The sequence below is a fragment of the Haliotis asinina genome, chromosome 4 (genome assembly GCF_037392515.1).
Source record: "Haliotis asinina isolate JCU_RB_2024 chromosome 4, JCU_Hal_asi_v2, whole genome shotgun sequence".
Classification (NCBI taxonomy): Eukaryota; Metazoa; Mollusca; class Gastropoda; order Lepetellida; family Haliotidae; genus Haliotis; species Haliotis asinina.
In genome coordinates, this window is record NC_090283.1 from 36,230,859 (window position 1) to 36,255,025 (window position 24,167).

At 40.3% G+C, this 24,167-nt stretch overlaps 1 protein-coding gene across 1 annotated transcript in view; it reads left to right on the plus strand.

The window, feature by feature from the left end:
• The window catches only part of LOC137280914 (retinal guanylyl cyclase 2-like), a 261,889-nt gene extending 238,230 nt beyond the window's left edge, over positions 1 to 23,659 (plus strand). Inside the window, exons 16-18 of the mRNA XM_067812100.1 lie at positions 11,104 to 11,195; positions 13,643 to 13,722; positions 23,197 to 23,659. Coding sequence (XP_067668201.1) covers positions 11,104 to 11,195; positions 13,643 to 13,722; positions 23,197 to 23,659 — 635 coding nt within the window. The remainder of the gene's footprint in view (positions 1 to 11,103; positions 11,196 to 13,642; positions 13,723 to 23,196) is intronic.
• Positions 23,660 to 24,167: the final 508 nt, after the last annotated feature.

The window sequence follows — 24,167 nt, forward strand, 5'->3', positions numbered from 1 at the left end:
TGTGAGAAGGTTTTTGACAAGTTAATTAGTTTCCTGTTAAAAAATTAAAAATCAAGCTTTGTGTTTTATGATGAAATCGTGGACGGATTCAACTATTTTCTGGTTTTCACAGTGAATAAGTTCACCGAAGTCATCATAGACCACAGTGAGAAAAGGTCGACCTTCAAGCAGTAAGGAAGACCATGATAGCGTATGGAATACGTGTGTCTTGGTCATCTCCTCCCTTACCCCCTCCCCCGAATCCACACCCCACCAGGGCGTGAAGGACTTGTCTCGGTGGATAAAAAGGGACTCCTATAACCCCATATACCCCTAATCACAATGCTATAATTTGTCGTTTTTGTGTATCCGGTTTTGTGTATTCTGTAATATTGTATAGTACTGGTGAAGTGTTAATCAAAGTAATATTTTACTTGCTAAACGAACCACTTTCTTTGAGAATCAAAATATGTTTTAAGCACATTTCCAAAATTGAAATGCAGCATGCATACAATAACTAAATTGGAAGGAATATCGTGCCGGACAAGGTTTTCCAGAGCACATGCACATAAATGTCAATGTCTTTCAAACACTAATATGTGCAGGTCTTGCAAAAGGACAAAGCAGGTATGCTTGACAAAGTTCTTGCAAAGGAGGTTTATACACAACACCAAAACCAACTGGTCAGCTCGACGCCTTATAAAACAATCAATTCGAGATTTCCTTTGAATGTGAGATATTTGGCTGCGCGTCTTGCGCAATCAGTCTTTTTCATCCATATACACTCACGAACACCTGTTCATTTCAAAGCTGGTGTCCCCTAATGACCTAATGTGATCCATGGATGAATTTTGTATGTGACAAGTAAAATACACTTGAAAGCGGCAGCTGTTTTACTCCAATAAACAAACCAGCGGACGAGACATGACTTTTTCGGCGCAAATTGTCGTAGGCGCTTTGCGGAAATTACGTAAGTGAACGCGGAAGAAACAGAAAGCGTCATCGTTCCGCTCAGTTTCCATTGTCTTTGCGAGTTATGCTGAGATACTCAACAAACTGAGATAAAAGTCAAAATGATGAAAACGTGGAAATCAGTGTGTGGATTAGAACTTGAAAATCACTCATGAAGTCTTTGACAAAGTAATATCTGTTCAGGTCATGATCATTTGGAAAAAAATACGAAAGTTCTATGGATATACAACTTCTTATAAGGTAAGCAGCATTTCGGCGTAGCTGTTAAACTCGTTATCAAGAAAGGGATATTTTACAGGTAGTCCTGTATGTTAAACCCTTGTTTTAGGTCGAGGTCAAAATCGTTTGGTGTTGTGACAACGGTGTTGTTTTATGGGATTAGACACGGATTTTCTATAAAAAAAGTAAAATGTGTGTCCTCAGGAAACGAAATAAGACACGTGTACCAGAATGTAAGTGAATCGATGTTAGCGAGTTCAATCAGTGACTTCAGTTAATAAAAATGGGCTTTCAGTTCACTCCTTCCATTAGTAATGAGTTATTTAGTTTCTTGATAAAATTGCTTGTAAGGTGAATGTTGAAAATGACAGTTTTCAGGATCATTTTAACAACTTCAGTTATGGCAAATGCGCTGCTATGCTATGTCCTATTTATTTTACGGGAAGATACCTTTGTGTAAACAGCTATATGTTCATTTTGAGAACTGGTAAAAAGGGAGGATATATCTCGTGAAAATGAATTTTGAAAGACTGCAGATCAACAGTTCTAGTTGTCTCAACAACATAATTTCTAAAATACTTAGAGACCACAATCACGAAAGCCAAAGTAAATCTTTTCGAGTGTAGCAAAAATAGTGAAAATTTATTTAAAAAATAGAAAAGTAAATGCAAAGTCAATCTTGATTACATTACGTATTCCTCATAGCCCGATATAATGATTACACATTAATAGTATGGATACGCTAATCTATAGTTTAAACTAATGTCCTCAAGTAATCGGGACTGGATTGGCAAGCATAAACATACATATCAATGCCGCTCTATACCAATAATATAATTACATAACATACATGATAACAACACTTCATGTTCCGCTCGTCAGAATAAATTTACAGTTATCAAAGCAGACTAACAGGCCCACTAGAAGTAAAAAACAAAACAAAACAAAACAAAAACAAATAAATGATTAAATCCAAATGAATAGATGGAATACTAAAAACCACCAAAATATGCACGCCCCCCTTTAAAAGGGCAGAGTGCAAAAGTAGCAAACCGGTAAAATATGCCAAGATTCAAACTCAAAACTATACAATCGTATTTTACTCGATAAATCAGAATGGTCTCAATGTCATAATGTGGGTAGTTACAGAATCGAAGCAAAATATTGTACATATATGTATCATGAAATAATAATTTATCAACTGAATAATACATAAAAAATACTCTTATGATATGTATAACATCACATTTGAGTAAAAAAATGAATGCGTTGAGCTTGTTAGATGTTTTAAGATTAATGGAAGAGGTAGAGAAGGACACCCCCACTTGGGAACTTGGGAGCAGAGAGACGCCACGGTTCAGTGGTTACAGCTATAGGGCCTTCTGTGCTCTCTGCTCAATATATTAAGGGTGGTGATGTAGATGAAGGTTACGCAGGAAAAGTAGGTGATGTGGGTATACTACGTCAACAGGCAGCTGTGCAGTCAACCAGATAGTTTGTTGTTTTAACCTGTCTGACAATTGTTACGTCTGACCAGGGAGACCAAGCTGATGTTAACACATGTGATCTAACGATAGTTTTGCGTTCTTTAGCATGTTTTTATTCTTTCATTCATTCACATATGTACTTCTTTCTTTTATTTTTCCTTTCTCATTCATTCACATATGCACTTCTTTCTTTTATCGTTTCTTTCATTCATTCACATATACTTCTTGCTCTTCATTCATTCATTCATTCATTCATTGTAAGATTTCGACTGATGCAGTAAACTGGCTGAAGTACTGTTAAACGCAGCCTAAGTTGCGATGGAGACGAATCAGGTCACTGTGTGCATTGGAGCATGAGGAGGCGCATACTAATTAGTACAAATAGTAAAGAAAACAAGCGAGTGACCTACCCCTGTTGTAGATTATTTCTGGTCTGCCAAATAGGAGAATACCCCATAAAACCTCGGACGAAGAAAAGCAAACGGGAATTACTAAAAATGGAGACCACACTATTAAAACGAAACATGCTAAATTGGGTAGGTACACTTAAAGCTACTAGGTAGGTACATTTGGCGAATGTCAGTGGAATTGACAAGACATATTTCAATACAGTTTAAAGATCTCACAACACCGTTTATTAATGTGTCCCAGCATAGTCACTGGAGTTTGGTCACTCTTGATTAGGGCTTTCACAAATAACTTCAACTTCATAGATATAGGTTGAATTTTGTTATATCTATAGAATACCTAAATTCAAAAGAATCTCAAGGCTTAGTATTCTAAGTGTACTGTATATGTTTCTGGAAGTAAAGCTCTGTGTTCGGGACCCGTGAAGATCTGGAGTAGAAGAGGGCTTCAACAACCCATGCTTGCCATAAAAGGCGACTATGCTTGTCGTAAGAGGTGACTAACGGGATGGGGTGGTCAGGCTCGCTGACTTTTGCTGACACATGTCATCAATTCCCAATTGTGCAGGTAGATGCTCATGCTGTTGATCACTGGATTGTCTGATCCAAACTCGATTATCTAGAAACCGCCGCCATATTGCTGGGATATTGCTGAGTGCGACATAAAACTAAACTCACGAAAATAAACTGAATTGTCATTAGAATTTCATCTATTTTTAAACCACATGTTTGCAAAATAAAGAAAACAAGCAAACGAAAATATTTTCGTCCACGAGCGAGATTAGTCGAATTAAGACCGGAATGATTTCATTTTTTTGGTCATGATACTTATAAACACACTTTCATTTATAAATTTACAACCCCAAGACAATAAAAAAAACTATGAAAATTTAAGTGAAAGTCCAGATTCTTGTACGTGTTACAAATTAGCCGAATTAAGTCAAAATGAGTTGGATTTTGTGCCATGATACTTACAAATATATCTTCATTCATTTACAACCTCCAAAACACAGGAAAAGATGTATTTTGAGTAAAAGTAATTATTCTGGCATATTTTTTAAAAATCTTCCTTAACTCGCAAAATTAAGTCAAAATCAGTTGAATTTTGTGTCATGATACTCACAATGGCACTTTCATTCATTTACATCCTCCAAAACATTAGAAAAGATGTAATTGGAGTGAAAAGGAAATATTTTCACTCATGGGCCCAATGTTTTTCGCCCATGGGCGAGATGTTTTTGAAAATCGGTCTCAATTAGCAGAATTAAGTCATAATGAGTTGGATTTTGTGCCATGATACTCATAAATATATCCTCATTCATTTACAACCTCCAAACCACAGGAAAAGATGTATTTTGAGTGAAGGCAAATATTCTCGCCCATGGGAGAAAGACAGTGTCTCCCAAACTGTCTTTCTCCCATGGGCGAGAGTTTTCAAAATTGCTCTCATTTAGAGGAATTAAGTCAAAATGAGTTGAAATTTCCGTCCTGATACTCATAAATGTACTTTCATTCATTTACATCCTCCAAATATTGGAAAAGATGTGTTTGGGGTAAAAGGAAATATTCTCGCCCATGGGCCAAAATGTTTTTCGCCCATGGGTGAGATTTTGTTAAATAGCTCTAAATTAACGGAATTAATTCAAAATGAGTTGAATTTTGTGACATGATACTTATGAACATACTTTCATCCATTCACAACCTCCAAAACATGGGAAAAGGTGTATTTTGAGTAAAAGTAAATATTCTCAGCCTTGGGCCAAATGGTTTTCGCTCATGGGCGAGGTGTTTTGAAAAATCACTCTTAATTAGCCGAATTAAGTCAAACTAAGCTTAATTTCGTGTCAAGACACTAATAAATACAAGTTCATTTATTGAAAAGCTGCAAAGCCTGGAAAAAAACATGTAGTTTCAATGAAATTAATTATTCTCGTCCATGGGCCTATACGTTTTTCACCCATGGGCGAGATTTTTAAAAATCGCTGTCAGTTAGCAGAGTCAAGTCACAACAAGCTGAAATTTGTGTCATGATACTTATTAACAATTTTTCATTCATTTACAACCTCCAAAACATTTATTCTGGATAAAATTAAACACTTTCGCCCATGGGCCTACCCATTGACCACTGTTCGCCCATGGGCGTGCCCATGGGCGAGCGAGTTTTAATTTTGAGTTTTCGAAAAAAAAATTTTTCATTTTTTTCATCCTTAGCACATATACATAACAACTGCCTGTTTAATTTTGCGAAATCCCTTGTGAGAGAGTGGCCACAGTGCTGAGAGTTTCTGGACTTTTGTGAGTCTAGAATTAAATTGTGACGTGTTTTCTTAATTAGTGCGTTTTTAACAAATGATTCCAAACGCACTAGGTGATCGACAGTACTTGTATTTTTACGGAAACCACATTGTATATCTGTGATAAGGTTATTAGTTTCCAAGTACCAAACAAGTCGATTCTTTATTGTGTGTTCCATGGTCTTGCAAACACAGCTAGTTAGTGAAATAGGGCGATAATTGGCCGGATCGGTATGATCACGTCCAGGTTTAGGTATTGGTACAACTATAGCGTCACGCCATGAAGACGGAAATTTACCTGAAGTCCAAATATCATCAAAAATAGATAAGAGTGCCTCTAAACAGGACTCTGGTAAGTGTTCATTATAATCTTCCCCATTATCTGAGTTCAAATTAATAGTTCTTTTTTCTTGTTGTCTTTGATACTGTTGGAATTTAGGTACATAATAAGAAGAGGAAGAGTGTTTAGCGAGAGTTTCACCCAGTTTCTTAGCAATATCTGATTTATCCGTAAGTAATTGATCTCTATGTTTAAGATGGTGGACACTAGATTTAGTACCTTTACCTTTACTTTTCTGGACCATATTCCATACCTTGGACATGGGTGTCCGAGAATTTATTTCAGATACATAATTTTGTCAAGATTGGCGTTTGTTGTGTTTAAAAGTACGCCGTGCTTTAGCATTTAAAATTTTGAATTTATTTAAATTATGCACCATAGGATGGCGACGGAAATAATTTTCGGCCTTTTTCCGTGCCTTCCTAGCTTGTTTGCAATCAGAGTTAAACCATGGTTTCCTTATGTGTGAAATTGTAGAGGACTGTGGGATACACTCATCAGCAATGGTGTTTAGTATGTCAGAGAAATCTTTTATAGCATCGGGAACATTAAGAAAACAGTCAGGTCTAAGTTTGTCAGCACACAGGGTTTCATATAAAGCCCAGTTGGCCTTTTTAAAATTCCATCGTAATGATGGCGGAATATCAGATGGGTTGACAGGTTTTAATATTGTTGGGAAGTGGTCACTTCCACACAGGTCATCATAGACTGACCACTCAAATTCACTAAATAGGGTGGAATCAGTCATTGATAAATCGAGAGCTGAATATGTTCCCGTGCCAGGATGTAAATATGTCTTTGAACCATCATTATAAATGCATAGATCATTATTTGAGATGAAATCCTCCAGTAATTTACCTTTGGTGCTTGTATTAGTACCACCCCAGAGTGGGTTGTGGCCGTTTAAATCACCCATGATCAAACAGGGTTTAGGTAGTTGATCATAAAGAGCTTGCAAATCACTTAACTGAACAGCAGAAGATGGTGGAAGATACAATGAACATAGAGTAAATGCAACATGTAATGTAAGTCGCACCGCCACGGCTTGGAGGTTTGTTTTGAGCGTGACTTGACTATGAATAACATTATTCCTCACCAGGATAGATGATCCACCAGTAGCCCTGTCGCCCGGGGGAGAAAAATAATGGTATGCATTAAAATGACGTAGATCAAAATTATCCGTCTGCTTTAGATAGGTTTCTTGAATGCAAAATATTGACGGATTAAGATCTTGGACCAACAGGTGTAAGTCATTAAAATTAGTTCTGAGTCCTCTACAATTCCACTGAATTATAGACGAAGACATTATTTCTTCCGAGGAGGATGTACAGGAGATCTACCCCTCGCCTTCCGTGATGGTGACAAGCTATGTGTCCTACCAGTGCTATGGTCGGACACATCCATGTCCTCGAGGGATCCAAACTTGTTGTATAGCTGGATCTCATCATTTGAACCCTTAGCGAATCTATCGCATTGGTTAAGTCTAGTTAGTTTTGGGTTTCCTTTCACAATTTGTTTAACATGAGGTTCTTGTACAGGTTTTGATGAACATGAATCTGGTCTAGATTTGGGACTGGAGGATCTTCTTTTGTCTGGTTGTGTCTTTGGATATGTTGGACCTTTTGGGGAAGAAGGCATATGTTGAGAGGACGTCACTGTAGCTGGTAAAACGTCAGCAGTCTGCGTAGCAGATTCTCCTCGTATTAACAGTTCTTGATTTGAGACAAGTACAGGAGCAGTAGACTTTGTCCATGTCAGTTCTGTCTGACATTCGATGGAGACTGTGGTTGTAGAATGTTTTCTGGTAACAGAAGCATAAGATTCACCTGGGAGGACAGATGGCACAAGTTTCTTAGCTTCAGCATAACTGATATTTTGAGTATGCTTTATTTTGTTTACTTCCATTTCCCTTTTCCAAACCGGGCAATCTTTGGACGATGAAGAATGCATGCCTGAGCAGTTGACACATTTTCTAAAGTTGTTTGTACAATCTTCTGTTACGTGTGATTGTTCCCCACAATGTGCACAAGTTATTGAGTTTGAACATGAATTCATCCCATGACCAAATTTTTGGCATTTAAAACACCTCAACGGATTGGGAATATACATTTCAACCTGAAGGCTACAATATCCAGCTTTTATTGATCTCGGTGGCGATGGTGATACAAATGAAAACAGATACGTGTTAGTTGGAACCACTTCTGAATTCTGACGTCTCGTAAATCGCTTCACGAACGTGACACCTTGATCTTTAAGTTCTAGCATGATGTCAAGTTCGGTCATGTCCGCTAAAAGATGATCCCTATCTCTGACTATACCTTTACTAGAATTGAGGGTCCGATGAACTGACACTGAAACAGGTATTCCAGCCAATGTATCAATTGACATCAGGTTAGATGCTTGTTGTCGTTTGCTACATTCTATGAGTAAAGACCCAGATCTCATTCTCTTGATATTTTTTACGTCCCCTGCTATACCGTACACTGCTTTAGAAACCACAAACGGGTTGAGTTTAAGTGGTTTTTTATCCGGGGATTCTATCACTAAAAATCTTGGCCAGTAGTCTACTTGCTTAGATGGTCTACAACTATCAGGTGTACTTTGATCAGTTTCAAGTTGACGTTTCTTTTTCAAGGGGGTTTCGGGATCCATGGTAATGTATTTAGATTCGTCATTCCAGCTCCCCACCCACCACGGAGTATCACAAGGACAATGCTATAAGCAAGTGGACCTCCTACTTGCAGCACCAAGGATACTGGAAAGATATACTCAAGCAGAATAATAGAAAGTAATTATTCTACCAGATTGGCCCATGAGCCACCGCCTTCTGGGCATATCACTCTAGGCAAAATACAAAATTGAAGATGTTTTCTTTTCGTTTTAAACATATACGCACAAACCAATGCATCTGACAAGACGTGTAAATAGTTTTCTTGCAGACGTGCATAAAAAATATACATGTCACAGGGCTCGGCATGACCAGCCGATTGGTCGAACCGGGCCCATTCGAACACCCGTCTAGGCGAAGTCAGGGCCAAAGTGGTGTATTGAGCAACAGGAACACGATTGCAGGTCCCTATTGCCCTCAACCACCAGGATCCCCTCCTCCGCCGACACATGGTCGCAACCCACGGCAAACGGGTTGGTGAACCAAATATCCCCCCGGGTCCACAACGGGGGTGTCAGCGAGCTCTTCGCGTTACCCAGCACCCACCACGAGGAGGTGGCTCGCCACGGGTGCCTGATGATGGAGGAACATCAGATGGAGTTACAGCTTTTAATATAGTAGGAAAATGGTCACTTCCACAGAGGTCATCGTGGACTGAATATTCGAATCATTGAGTAGTTCTGAATTTGTCAGTGACAAGTCGAGAACAGAATAAGTCCCTGTACCTGGGTGTAAATATGTGCTGGAGCCATCATTATGAATACATAATTGTCAGAACAGAAGTCCTCCAACAATTTACCTTTAGTATTTGTATTGACACTACCCCAGAGTGGGTTGTGCCCATTATAATACAGGGCTTCGGGAGTTGGTCATACAGAGGTTGAAGACCATTTTTGGCAAACGTCGAAGACGGGGAAATATAGAGAGGGCATAGCGTAAACGCTGCATGTAAAGTAAATCTCACTGCAACAGCCTGTATATTAGTAAGTGAAACAGGGCTTTGAATAACGTTTTGTCTGACTAGAATGGATGATCCGCCAGTGGCCCTGTCAACCGAAGGTGAAAAACAGTGACATGCATTAAAATGACGAAGGTCAAATGTATCTGTATGCGTTAAATGTGTCTCCTGGAGACATATCACTGAAGGTGTAAAATCTTGGGCTAATAGCTGTAATTCATGTAAATTAGTCCCCAATCCTCTGCAGTTCCACTGTACAATATTATTGGAATAAACTATCTTTTGGGTGGATTTATTGGGGATCTACCCCGCACTCTTTTGGAGGGCGACAAGCTGTGTCCCCTAGAATGGACGTTTTCATAAACGTCCTTATCTTCAAGAGACCCATATTTATTAAACAATTGAATTTTATTTTGTGACCCTTTAGGAGCTCTGCCACTTTGTTGTTTTGAAGCATCAGGCTAAGGCTTAGGGTTACTTGTAACAGTTTTTTGAGCGTGACCGGGACGATGATAACTTGTGATCAGAAGAAGACTTGGATGTACTAGGAAGTGATTCCTCAGTCTGAGATGCTATAGCAGGAAATTTTAGAGGTAAACTCCGATGATGTCTTTGCTACTGTAGCATAACTTTCTGGAAGATCAGACCTCTTTACCGTTTTTTTGCCCCAGAAAAGGAGATATTTTGAGCAAACTTTATTCTGTTTATCTCCATTTGCTCTTTCCAAACAGGACACTGTTTAGAAAATGAGGAATGGTCGCCTGAGCAGTTGGTGCATTTTTGTAAATCACTGTCACATACAGCACACCTTGATCTTTCATTTCTGATCCTATGTCAATTTCGAACATATCAGCAAACAATCGATCACGATCTCTGATGATACCTTTACAAAAGATTCAAAACTCATCAGATTGGATGCTTGTTGTTTCGTGCCGCACTCAACTAGTAGTGCACCCGAACGTAAACGTCTAATGTTCTTAACATCCCCAGCAATACATTGAATACCCTTAGATACTGCAAAAGGGTTCAGCTTAATGGTGTCTTGTCCGGAGTCTCAATAACAAGGAAACGTGGCCAATACTCAGAGACGGTATGCAGTCAGAATCAACAGGATCAATTTCAAGTGGACGTTATATTTGTTTGTTGGGTACTTCATAAGACATGGTTGGTGTCATATGGTTCATCATCAGAGCCATCGCCTACTGGGCATAAGACTCTAGGCAAAGTTCAGAACTTCAAAAATACATTCTGAAACCAGAAAACCAGAATAATTCAGCCAAGACCGAGATTAAAAGTGCAAATATAATTTGTGCAATGACATATTTACAATCCATGCACAGGGCTTGGCATGACCAGCCGATTGGTTGAACCGGGCCCCATTCAACCTCCCGTCTAGGTGAAGTCAGGGTCGAAGGGGTGTGCCGAGCAAAAAGAACGTGGTCACAGGCCCTCAACCCCCAGACTCCCGTCCTCCACCGACACATGGCCGCAACCCACGGCCAACGGGTTGTTGGACCAAATATTCCCCCCGGGTCCACAACGGGGGTGTCGGCGAGCTCTTAGCGTTATCCAGCACCCACCGCGAGGAGGTGGCTCGCCACATATACCTGCTGGCCACAGTAAACAGAGGCCAGTATAACGTTTAGTAGTGACTGTAAATCCTTGAAATTTCCTTACTTTTTTCTTTACAGTCATTTAATCGTACAGAAATATATAACCTTCAAATTTATGCTTCAGTGCATCATATGCAAACTTTTATAGCATTCATTTTCATTTCAGCATTTAGGATTCACGTGAGTCAACAGTGTAAAGAGGTTCTCGATATTCTTGGGGGATACCGCCTTCAGTTTAGAGGAGAGACAGAACTTAAGGTTTGTACTTTATACTGTGTTAATAGTGAACGTTGTTCCAAGCGGAAGATGCACAGCGTTTTTGTCAGGAAACAGTGAGTGAGGTTAATTTTAAGCCATTGTTAATGTTCCTACAATGTCACGGCGGGGGACACCAGTACTTGGCAAATCGTATTGTGACCATATGGGGAATGGAACCTATATCTTCGACGGGACAAGGGAACGCTTTCACCTTTAGCCTACCCCACCGTGCCTGGTTATTATATACTGAATCAAAGAAAAAGAAACATCACATTCTTTCTTCAGAGCACTATAAAAGAACAAGAGATGGTAAGATGGTTAAATTGTTATTAGTTCATTGCTGAGATCTGTGTGATGTAGTCGATACACCGACAGTGCCGCAATCAGTACCATTAGGCTACATCACCGTTCCAAAACATGGGCATACACGATGTCAATTCACAAGTATAAAAATTCGAAATTTCTCAGTTCAATATTGTCTATGGCCGCCCCGCACATTCACCACTTCCAAACACTGTCTCCTCATCGACTGCCTGATGCTTGTGAACACGTGGTTGGGGATTCTGCGCCATTGCTCTTGCAAGGCAGATCCAAGTTCCTGCTAATTCTGACGTTGGTTCCCCAGACAACGAAGCCTTCCCCCAAGTGCATCCCAAACGTGCTCTATTGGATTAAGGTCAGGGGACCTCAACGGCCAGTCCATGACGTTGATTCCAGTGTTTTGAGGGAAATTTCGTGTCAACATCGCGGCATGCGGCCGAGCATATCAGGTTGGAACTGTAGACCTGGGTCTGAGTTTTGGAAACACTTTTCCTAGAATGTTCTGAAATGTTAAACTCAAAAATAGTAGACAGTTTGAGTATATACCTGGAAGTGTTTGGGCATTTTCTATTTTGAAAAATGTAGTTGAGGTTAACGTTCAGTGGTTTCAAATTGTCAAACTCAGTTTGAAATTTGAGTAAAAACTAAAGTTTATTTCGAGAACCATTAGCCACCATGAAAGGAACGAGTTCAGGAGTGAGCACCAGGTCGTGGTAAGCAGCAGCTGTGAGGATTCCACGGATGACCAGAAGTCGGGAACGGTTGTTCCCACAGAAAGCACCGCACACCATGCAACTTCCGCCCCCGAATCTGTCGACTTCCTGTACACAACATTGGGCAAACCGTTAACGACGTCGTCTGAAGACTCTATGCATGCCGTCCACGAATTCATCGCTAAAGACGACTCGATTCCTGTCTCTCTGGGTCCATCGGTGGCAGACGCTGATGTTGATGAAACGGCGTGAATATTGGTCCACGTTATGGACGTCGAGAATGGAGATTGGCAGCCCACATATGGTCTGTGAGGACAGTCGACCTCTTAACATCAATAACTGATCTTCCTGATTGCAACATGCCAACGGCACGTTCACGTTGCACATTTGACAATCGTGGCATTAAAAGTACCGATGTTTTTTGCAATTCTTGAGGCCAACGCAAACACGTGCAAACGACGAAAACTTCGATACGAAGATCACGTGATTGACTGCACGTGTAAAACCTGATTTGGCACTTACGTCATTTGCACGACGAATGGATGGGTTTAAGTGGGTTTTCCTGATGTTTATCTAGAGTCGAAAGATAGGGATCCCATGTCGGATACATAGATGTATCATCAGAGAAAAATTATTAATTCTTTTTAAAAGTACATTTTGTGATTTTTTTTTTTTTGACTCTGGAAACTGTACTTGACTACCATCATTTCTTCTTGTATTTCCTGGAATGGTTGTCTCGGGTTCACCGCTGCTGTAGCTAAAACAACTATGTGCTTCACCTAATGAAATAGTCATAATGCAAAGGTGAAGCATATTGTTTAATTGCTTAAAATGATTTGGGGATAAACAAGTGTGCATGCCCATATCCACTGAGTTTGTCCTTCCTATAAAATACTAAAAAATAGGTATACAAACATGAATTGATTTACTATTCCACTGAACTGACCCTAGCACCTCCAGCCCGACTTCCACAAGCTGAGTGGGCTAGGCGGCTGACTTTGTGTGCAGGCGATTAGGTGTCTGACTCTGAGGGTGCGAGTTCGAATCCCAGATGGGACTCAACCAAAAGAGTACCAGAATTTGTACTTTACGAAGAAAGTGTTATCCCAAATATGACATATGTTGCATCTGACCACTTTCTAAATGGCATCGTGTAATCATTACAAGACAAGTTGTGGGTAAGCTGACAATTCATGGTAATATCAATTAAACCTGACTTGAGTTCAGTCCAACCTTAATCCAATGTAAAGTTAGTCCAATTAGTAGAACGTGGTGGGATTTGTCGCACTGAGTTTCAAAGCCTCACCCTCAATGCCAAGATATAGCTACAAATCACACTTGCTTTATTTACATGTAACATTTAGTTGGTATGTATGTATGATCTCTATTTCCCTTTCTGTCATTTTCCTTTAGGGCAAAGGCAAAGCACCAACATACTGGTTAGTTGGAAAAGAAGGATTTGACAAAGAATTACCAGAGCCTCCAGAGCAGGGGTAAGTCTACCAAACTATTCGTTCACTTCTCAAAAGAACTTACTGTAAACGTGAGCTGTTGGTCCTCATACTTACACGTTTTCGAAAAATATCAAAGTCCCCACAGATTCAATACCTACCACATATCCTATATACTTGCTTTGACGTAAAAGGTGATATCTGTGACTTGCAAACTCACGACGCAAGGTGAAAAGGACGTGCATGAAACAGCTTACCAATTCAGGAATTCAATGTACATGTACAAGATTTTCAGGATGGACATTTTAAAAGAATTAGAAAACTCGGGGAGTTTCGTAATAGCATAACAGACTCAAGGATCAAGTTTTGATGACAAAACAAAGCATGGGATTTCCTGCGCACAATGACTGAGTAATGTATGCGAGCGTCTTAAAACCCGTGATTAGATTAGTATTTTAACTGTTCCACACCATATTCACAAATCACAGATACATTTGTTAATGAGGATTGCAACAACGTAATGCAATTATGCCTTCTCAGTGTCATTGACCAAAATATGCACCTCGTCATGAATATCCCACCACCGACTTTTTTACTGGATCTTCAACCCCATAAAGATGGTGCTTATGAAACTCTTTACATGGCTTCATGTGAGCGTTCAGTCATAAAATTAGCACCACAAGACCTAAGTTGAGCACTAATTGAGGGTTTACTTGTAGCTAACTAAAGTTCACTAAAATCACCGTAACAAAAGGTGAAATAAGTATTGGCTGCCAGGGTCGTTCCGGCAGACACGCACCGCAGGACACATTTCATAAACGTGGAAGACACTAGAAAGATCCACAATGACTGGCTAATTCAAGTCTCGCACTAGGATAACACGCCAACACTTCTTTTTATACTGGTCACCAGACGTCTGATCCTACCAATCATCATCCAATGTATGGGTCAATTCCTGAAGGTCCCGAGCTGCAAGATCCCGTGCTCTCACGCTACATCCAGAAATGTCCTACAAATCTTCAGTAGGATTCATGTCTGAACTTCTGGCTGGCCATTGATAGTGTCTCAATGGCATTGTGTTGGAGATTCTGAACAACAGCTTGTGCACAGTGTGTTCTGGCATTATCGTCCATGAAGAGTGGACGTGAGACGAGAGCGTGGTTATCGAAATGAGGCACAACAGCAGGATCAACCACGACCAAGCTCGTGTCCTTCACTGCATCCTTTACTCCATTCCGTGTTTTTCAGACATAGGAACTACAACCCACACCATGAAGGGACCCACCACAAATGGAACATCATCTTGAATGTTCCTCTGTGATCTCTCTGCCTCCAATCGTGTTCCCTCTCGTCTGTATGACGCAGCAAAAAGCAAGAATCTGCTTTCATCGGACCACTGGATCTTTCCCCATGTCTTCAGGTTCCAGTGACACTTGCTTGGTAGCAGGTTTAAAAGTCATAACGATGCTGCTTTGTGAGGAATGGGCGTCTGATTGGTCCTGTTCTCAATCCTACATCTGATGGTACTGACAGACACTCTGTTGTTTCGATGCCATCTTCCCTGTCATTTTTTTTTGAATGTCCAGATACCGTTCATTTGCTCTCCCATTGCACGACACGACATACCAGTCAGGTGCATACAAATAACTTGCCATATTTTTTTCAAAGGCACTGGACACTTGGGCGTTTCACTTGCTGGTCAAAATAAAGCTTAATATATGCCTGAAATAAAATCAAATGTAGCTGTATGTGCCAATAACACATACGTCAAAAGAGGCTATGTGCATATTGCATTTTTTAGTAAATAGATACCCGGAACAAGCATGCTCAACGCAAGCGTGCACATGTTGCTCAGAACAGTCCTTGATATTATGTTCACAGATGATGCAGTATCTGAAATATGTACATGTAGTTTTATATTCGAAAAGGATATTTCCTGATTTGAACTTGGAATATTTGGTGCAATACTTTTGACGAAGTGTCTATTTACAGGATGTGTTGGCACACTATAATCTCTAGCACTGCAAAATGTTAGATTTGCTCTGGTTCAGTAGGATTTAGCTGTTATACCAAGTGGGGGACAATATTTTGGCGAGGTACTGGGCGGCATTGTAGAAAACTGTGTCTCTTGAACATACAAGGTGTCTGGCCTTGATGGGGTCTGTATGGATCTTGATAGTGATCTTGATAACTTACTACTTCAAATTTCTGCAACCTTGGTGGCGTTTATACAGCGGAATTGCATGGTCTCCGCGCAAATGGGCATGAGTTTAAGGTACTCATCACTCAAAACCACATTTTCTGACTCTGTACGAAACAGATTCTCCCCCAAAACACCTTCAAATTACCAGGCTACAATTTCATTTGGAAGAACAGACTTCGTCCAATTAATAACACATTCTTCCATATGGAATCGAAGAAGGGACATAGTCGCGTTGTTGCTTTGGCGCCCTCTCAAAAACAAGCAAAATAAGGCAACAAATAACCCAAGTGCGACATTGCGACAACGGGACAATTCGCCCATGTGTCACGATGTTGCATGTCGCATTCTAAATATTTTTTTCTAATCCTCCAAAAGGTGACACGCGACACAGCGACATTTTTCAAGGTCCAAATATGTTCCGTTATTGCCCTATCTCAGATGTGTGAAAAAAAACAAACATTGACATTGGACACGATATTTTCAGGAAATGTCATGTCGCATTGTCGCGTGCCGTGCTTTATTAACTATTTATTGACTAAAACGCGACAGTGTGTTCAGAAACTGATGACTGTAGATCTAATCCATAAATTGCCATATTTGTTTTCAATTGGGTAAATCCATTAGGCAGAGAGAGAGAGAGAGAGAGAGAGAGAGAGAGAGAGAGAGAGAGAGAGAGAGTAACGTATAGAATGGGTGACGTCACATTTTGGGGTGGTGGCTTTACTTTACAAGAATCCCCTGTTGCTTTATCTCCTGGAGGAGAAAATTAATCATACCCGCTGGAGTGTCCTAACGTGAAGTTGTCTGTATTAGTTTTGGAGACGTAATGTTGACGGCTGTCTTGTATCAGCAATGGTTTCAGTCCTCTGCAGTTTCATTTCATTAAACTTGACAAACGAGTCGTGACGGCTCAGTTGGTGATCTCTCTCATAAATGTGAGGACAAAGTAACGTAAGGTTTCAATGGGTATTTCAGCAAGTCAGTGGAAGTAGTTGTGGTTTTTCGTTTAGTCTTTTTACCTTTCTTCCTTTTTATTCATCAATGGGTGGTTGTGATGATGTCTCGGTTTCTAGCACCGGGACGGATCCACATTTTGTACATGGGTACCCCACTCCTATTACCCTACCGTTACGGGATACCCGTTATGTTAATTCCTGACAAGAAATGACAATGTGTTATTCAGTTCAGAGGCTAAATGTCGATGTTTTCAATATCTTAACCATGTATTATATTCCAAAGCGGTGTCTGTAAATGACTAAATCTTCAGAGACAATAAAATCTTATGCTCACGAAAGAATAGCATATTACACTGTTTAATCTATTACTCACATGGTCATAAAGGGTCCGGTTATTAAGAGGGGTAAATGGATCTAACTCATTACCCACCCGTCGAAACCCTGTTGGGCTTCATTCCTATGTGAACCATACGTAGATCGAGTGAATGGGCAGCTAGTTTGATGGTTGAAGCTGACACAAGTTCTTTCTGCTGACGCACATATTCAGCTCTCGCTGTGGGAAACTACTAATTAGCTAACGTATGCGTTACTCGCTGCAAGGAGGTGATTAATCTGCTGCAATGAGCGGCTCTCGGCCTTGACGAGTTAATAGTCACATGACTTTTCCCACCCATTTTCTGCTGAGCGAACAGAGGCGATTTTGAACAAACTCACATACTTTGTTTTCTACTTTGGGCTTTATAGTTGTGTATGTTGGGAGTTTGGCTGTGTCGCTTTATGGTGGCGATTGCCTGATTTGTTCTTGCGACGTCTGTATTTTTATTCAGCGCAAAACTGCTGCCAGTGGTTATCTTTGGCGGTTTTCACTAGTCTTTGCACGTGCACGTGATGATTTAGTTGATGTGTTGTAGGAGTTGTCTGATTGGGTTTATTAAATGCCCATTTTGCGCTTTTCCGAGTCTGTTGAAATTAAGGAGAGTGGATTACTTAGCTATATTAATTAAGTAAGTTGTTAGGTTTTCGGAAAAACTGTCCGTTTCTTTGTTTTCTTGTTCATTCTGGTTTACCTGATTAAACAAGTTTGGGAATTTATCCGGTCAGATTTGTTGTGGCAGAGTAGAATCTCGGTTCTTGTTGGTTACTCTGAGTTTCGTCATTTAAATTGCCTTCTTCAGTATGTATAGGAAAGTGATCGTTGCCCAAAGGATCCTCATGTACTTCCCACCAAATCCATAGAGAGAGTTATGGTACATCCAATTCAGACATATTATGCAGACTATCGTACGCAGTTGGTTGCTTGTTACAAAGGCTTATTAGGTTATGTTGCTCGATTCACTTGGTTAAGAGTTGGCCTTTTCGATCTTCCTTGTTGTCTGTGCCCCACAGGGTGTGGTGGGTTTTATAGGTAGATGCTCGAATACGTGCCTAATTGCTTGAGTGAGTGAGTTAATATTTAACGTCACATTGGCAATATTTCAGCCATGTCGTGACGAGAACATTTAACAATGAAAAGGACTATATGTATGTTGTAAAACCTGTCGACGAAGGACAGTAAAACAACTAGAATATTAAAATTAAAACCAGCGTGGTAAGTTAAAACTAACAGTGGGAAGTCTAAATATACTTTGGAATGTTTTGGGACTTAAGTTTACAATACTTCAACCCCTTTGAGGGTACAGCCACTAACAATTCAAGTTACTAACCTAAACTACCGATCATTAAAATACCTCTATTTACAGAACATATTACTCATAATTCAACCAAGAAATCAATTTCCTTTAAACATCCAATAACTAAATGAGCACTGACTGTGTTAGAACGATCCTGAACGGTTTTTTAAGTGACTGAGAATTCAACGCAGTCAAGCAGGATTGGCATGACCGTGACACTCTCATCACAAGGGATGGATCGAAGGATCCTCACCTTTTAGCAAGTATGCATGAGTGTATGACTAATACGACATCGTCGCAAAATGACCCCTTCAAATCTTGACTGGCAACCCAAGTTGGTATAACCAATGTGGGGTTTTACTTCATGTAGTTTATTTATACCTATTTGGGTGTCTCACTTCTTCTGCATCAGATCACGAGTTTAAGTTCTAATGCCAGCTTTATAGTCAGAATAAAGAATTAGAAGTGGTGTCACAGATTTGTTGAGTGCTGCCTTGGCAGCAAGATCGGCCATTGTATTCCCAGAAATGCGAACGGGGCCGGGTAACCAACAAAAGTGAGTCATTAGCAACTTAGGCACATCTAGGCATACATTTAAAAGAACACATATACTACGATTAAAATAGCGAAGAGTTTGAATTTACTTTGAATGTTTGTGGACTTAAGTACTGTAGATACACCTTCTTGGTTGTTTTATATCTGTCTGCTGTCAACCATATTTTGTTGTAGCAACCTGGTCCCGTGACCTGGCCACAGCATCCCCGTATGCTGTAAAAGCCCGTGCAGTTAATGCGTGTGGCGCGCTACCGTCTGTATTCCTGTGGTGGTTGTAAATAAAACGACGATGGTTTCAAGGTGTTGTGTCCCGTGTTGGTAAAGTTAGATGAAAACACTTCACGTACCCTCTCAGGAGGACAATAATTTTACAGTAATTTAACCCCCCCTCGAGGATACAGCCACTAAAATCTTAGTTACCGATTTAAACTTCAAATCATAAAATGATTATCTATTTACAAGTCTGTTATCAAATCTGAGTCTTTTAAAATGCTAGAATTAAACGAAATGTTTCACACCCAGGTGTCACAGCCTATGGTACATTGAACCTAAGGCTGTAACTGATGTGATATGTAAGTTTTGGTATCCTACTCTCAGAAGGTATTGAACAGCTCACACTGACAGAAAGAGACACCCTTCAGGTCGCCAAACAACAAGCATTGGTCAGGCAAACATTGACAGAGTGCATAGACTTGTGCTGGACAACTTGTGCTGTCGAATCACACTCCACGAGTTAGAGGAGACCACAGGCATTTCACACGGATCCATCAAGACAATTCTTCATGAACATCTCGTCATGTCTAAGGTGTGGCAAGATGGGTGCCAAGAATGCTTACAGATTAAATGAAGCCAACAAGGGTCACCATAAGCAATTCCATGCTAAACAGATACAACAACAATCCAGAAGATTTTCACTTTAGGCTAGTAAGCTGTGATGAAACCTGGATCCACCACTATGATCCTGAGAGCAAACAATAATCCATGGAATGGAAACATGTCACTTCTCCCAGGACCAAAAAGTTCAAAGCCTCCAGATCAGTGCAGAAGGTAATGGTGACAGTCTTCTGGGATAGCAAAGGCGTCATCCACATAGATTACTTACCAAAAGGAAGAATAATGAATGGGGAATATTACGCTAACTTATTGAGGCAAGTGCGACAGTCAATCAAGGAGAAGCGCCGGGGTAAGATCAGACGTGGTATTCTTCTACATCAAGACAATGCTCCAGTACACACCTCTCGCGTTGCAGCCACTGCTGTCCAGGAATGCGGGTACGAAATCTTGCCGCATCCCCCCTACTCTCCAGACGTGTCACCAAGTGATTACCAAAACATGGTGTCTTGAAAACGGCTTTAAATTTTCTAAATCAAAAACTAATTGCATACATTTTGTCGCAAATACAAACCACATAAAGACCCTGAACTGTCTCTAAATGGCACTCCCGTCAAGGAATGTTTGGCAAGAGTTTCAACCAGTTTATTCTCAATATCTGATCTATCAGTAATCAAGTGATCTCCATATTTCAGATGATGGACGCTAGATTTTAGTACCTTTATCTTTGATTTTCTGTTCCACACTTTCCACAACCCCAGCGTTCGAGAATTTATTTTGGATACATATTTTTTCAAAGATGGGCAATTATTTATTTTAAATGTTTGCCGCGGTTTAGCACTTAGAATCTTGAAAGTGTTTAAATTATGTACCATAGGGTGGCGCCGAAAATAATGTTCTGCTTTTTATTTGCCTTCCTAGCTTGTTTGCACTCATCGTTGAACCAAGGTTTTCGAATATGTGGAATTGCAGCGGACTTTGGAATACACTCATCAGCAATGTTATATAGTTCATCAGAAAAGCACTTGATAGCATCAGGAACATCAATAAAATGTTCAGGTTTAAGTTTGTCAGCACATTGTATGGCATATTAAGGCCAGTTAGCCGTGTTAAAATTCCATCTGGATATTGGAGGGGTATCAGATGGGGTCACACGTTTAGGTATAGTAGGAAAATGGTCACTTCCACAATGGTCATCGTGGACTGACCATTCAAATTCATTTAGGAAGCTGGAGTCACTTACTGACAAGTCAAGAGCTGAATATGTTCCTGTTCCAGGATTTAAATTGCGTCTCCACCATCATTGTATATACATAAATTATTGTTTGAAACAAACTATACAATAATCCTAATTGCTTGAGGAACTGTGTCCTAAGGTTCTGTCGGTTTATGTATGTTATGGCATATACAATATTTATTAAATTATTGTTTGAAACAAACTGTACAATAATCCTATTTGCTTGAGGAACTGTGTCCTAAGCTTCTGTTGGTTTATGTATGATATGGCATATACAATATTTATTTATATTTTGATTTGTTATTTGGATGCCATTGGTTTCTAGATTAGACCACGTCTTTGTGGTTTATGCCCTCCTTGACTTGTATGATTAAGCCCCAGCTGGTACTACAGGGACTCATCCGTGAAGATCCATACTTGTTTTAAGAGGCGACAAATAGGACCGGGTGGTTAGGCTCTCTGACTAGGTTGACACATGTTATCATATCCCAGTTGCTTAAATCGATGTTTGTGTTGATCACTTGATTGTCTGGTCCAGACTCGGTTATTTACAGACCGCCGCAGTATAGCTGGAATATGACTGAGTGTGGCGTATAACTAAACCCACTGACACATTCTGCCGAGGATAGACTTGTCTTAGTGATTTATGAGGTAGGGTGAATTTTAATTTGTAGGAGTTTTGTGAACACTATGAATACGATTTAGGGTTCATTTTCGGACTTGGTTGAATTGGATACTGAACAAAGTAAATGAGTTTTCATTTGTATGCCACCCTGTCGGATGTTTTGACAGTTTTGGTGTTTGTTAGGCTTGGTGTTTTATTTTTGTTATTTGTTTAGTTATATAAGATACAAGTGATGTGTCAGATGTTTCGTGCATTATGGTGTTTGATGCTGCTTGTATTTGTTTGGACCTTGTGACTGTTCCCTGAGGGGCTGTGCTGGGGTTTGTAACCCACAGGGATTGGTGAGATACCTTACGGGGTGCTTGCAGTATAGTTAAAAAGGGCGCGGTGAGCGAGCTGGCTAAGGCGCTAGGCAACCTGAGGGGCTGTGCTGGGGTTTGTAACCCACAGGGATTGGTGAGATACCTTACGGGGTGCTTGCAGTATAGTTAAAAGGGCGCGGTGAGCGAGCTGGCTAAGGCGCTAGGCAAGTGATCCAGCGAGGTTGAGGTGTCGGGGTCGAGTCCACCTGTGACCGGGTGTAAAAACCTTGGAGTCAGCTTTCTGTGTTGTAACAGCCCCCCGTGTACAGTACACTACCCTGTGCACTTACAAGAACCCATGAATCCGTTGGTATATGACCAGATGGTGGCCACATAAATACGTGGCTAGTTGCGGGTACAGCAACGTGCAGTAAACCCGGACAATGTCCACCCACCCACCCAGCTGTTAATGGGTACACCGTTAGGATGAGAGAGCTACAATAAACTCGGTGCGCCAAGTGGCATCAAGAGTTGTGTACCCCCAAGGGAGCTGAGATTGAAACACGATGTTCTGTTGAGACTGACATCCAGTGATCGGGAGAAAAGTACCAGCGCCTTGAGCATGCACTAGTGCGTGGATATGTGCCTATATAAATATCGTGCATCCCATATCGTTATGTTCTGCTTTTGGTTAAGTTTAGTTTGTTTGTGGTTATGGGAAGCGTCTCGGTGGTGCTGGAAAACTCGTTGGCCAGAGATATCCTGAATATATGACGGTAGTTTGAATGCAGTTAGACATTTAGAGCGCTGTTTTACAGGGTTTTTTTTATAAAAGTTTACTTCTTGTCTTTTGGAAGCCTCAACAGAGATGGTATATGGTGTTTGGGGTATTTTTTATAGACTGTCATATTCTGAAATTCCTATTTTCTAAAGGAATTCCATGTGCATGTAACTACTTGAAATTAAAATATACTAAGGTGAGAAGTTTGTTTGGGCTTTTCTGTCTTGGGAAACATCCCCTGACTGACTATGGACTATGGGTTGGCAAATATATCTTACCTTCTTTGTTTATCTCCGTTATTTGTGAGTAGTACGAGCAATGTTTTTTTTTCAACATTCTCCTGTTCTCTGTTCCAGATTTGAAACAGTAATGCAGATGGACCGTTTAGAGAGCAAGGACCAAGACATCAAACTCGAATCAAGCTGTAATCACGGTGCAACTCCAGATGGAACGGTAAATTGTGATATTGAGCGCATACCAAGTATACCCAAGGGTGGATCTGTAGACGAAAATCTAAACAAAAAAATCGTTGGTTTCAGACAGGACCCTGAAGGAAATGGCAATAACTCGGATGCCAGTGAATGTAATACGCATGGTTATGGCAACTTTCATGGCGATACGCGCAGGGAAAAGGCCAAAGTGTCCATGGATTCAGTTATATCTGAGGGTCATGGCATCATGGAAACATGTGAGAGTGGAGCAAGTGTTCGGACAAACGTCAGCGTGGTATCAGCATCAGATATCAGCATACAAGATGAGAGACTTCAGAGAGATGGAGGGAAGGAAGTTCACTGTTTAACACCAGTGTCGGAGGTGTAGCAATTGAATTCACAGAATGCGCTGTATTGCAGCCCAAACACTTGGCACAGTTTGAATTATTTTTTTTCAAACATAATGTATGTCTAATGAAGGTAGTACACAACGTGAATATGTTTGCATATTGTTATCATTATACTACACCTATCTATCAAACGCAGGAACATTCAGATGTTGCCTTTAACTCTATTTGTGTTTGTAAAAGCATGTCCAATATACGCTGAAGTATATAGGTCTAATGCTACCAGAAACCTTTATCGGTATCCTGGTTTTATCAGCATATGTAGTGAAATTACGCCCATAAAAATGCACCTCGTTAGATATGAAAACTAATTCAAAGCAAAGCAGGAAGTCACATTCCAGTTAGCCACGAATACGTGCTATATGTGCTTCCTTACTAGGCATCAGTAATATAGGGTCAAGTGGTATAAAGCATATGCAAAGAAATGTTTCTCAGAAATAATAGAACTAAGAATGTAATCATAATGTTTAATGTGATGACAAACGCCAT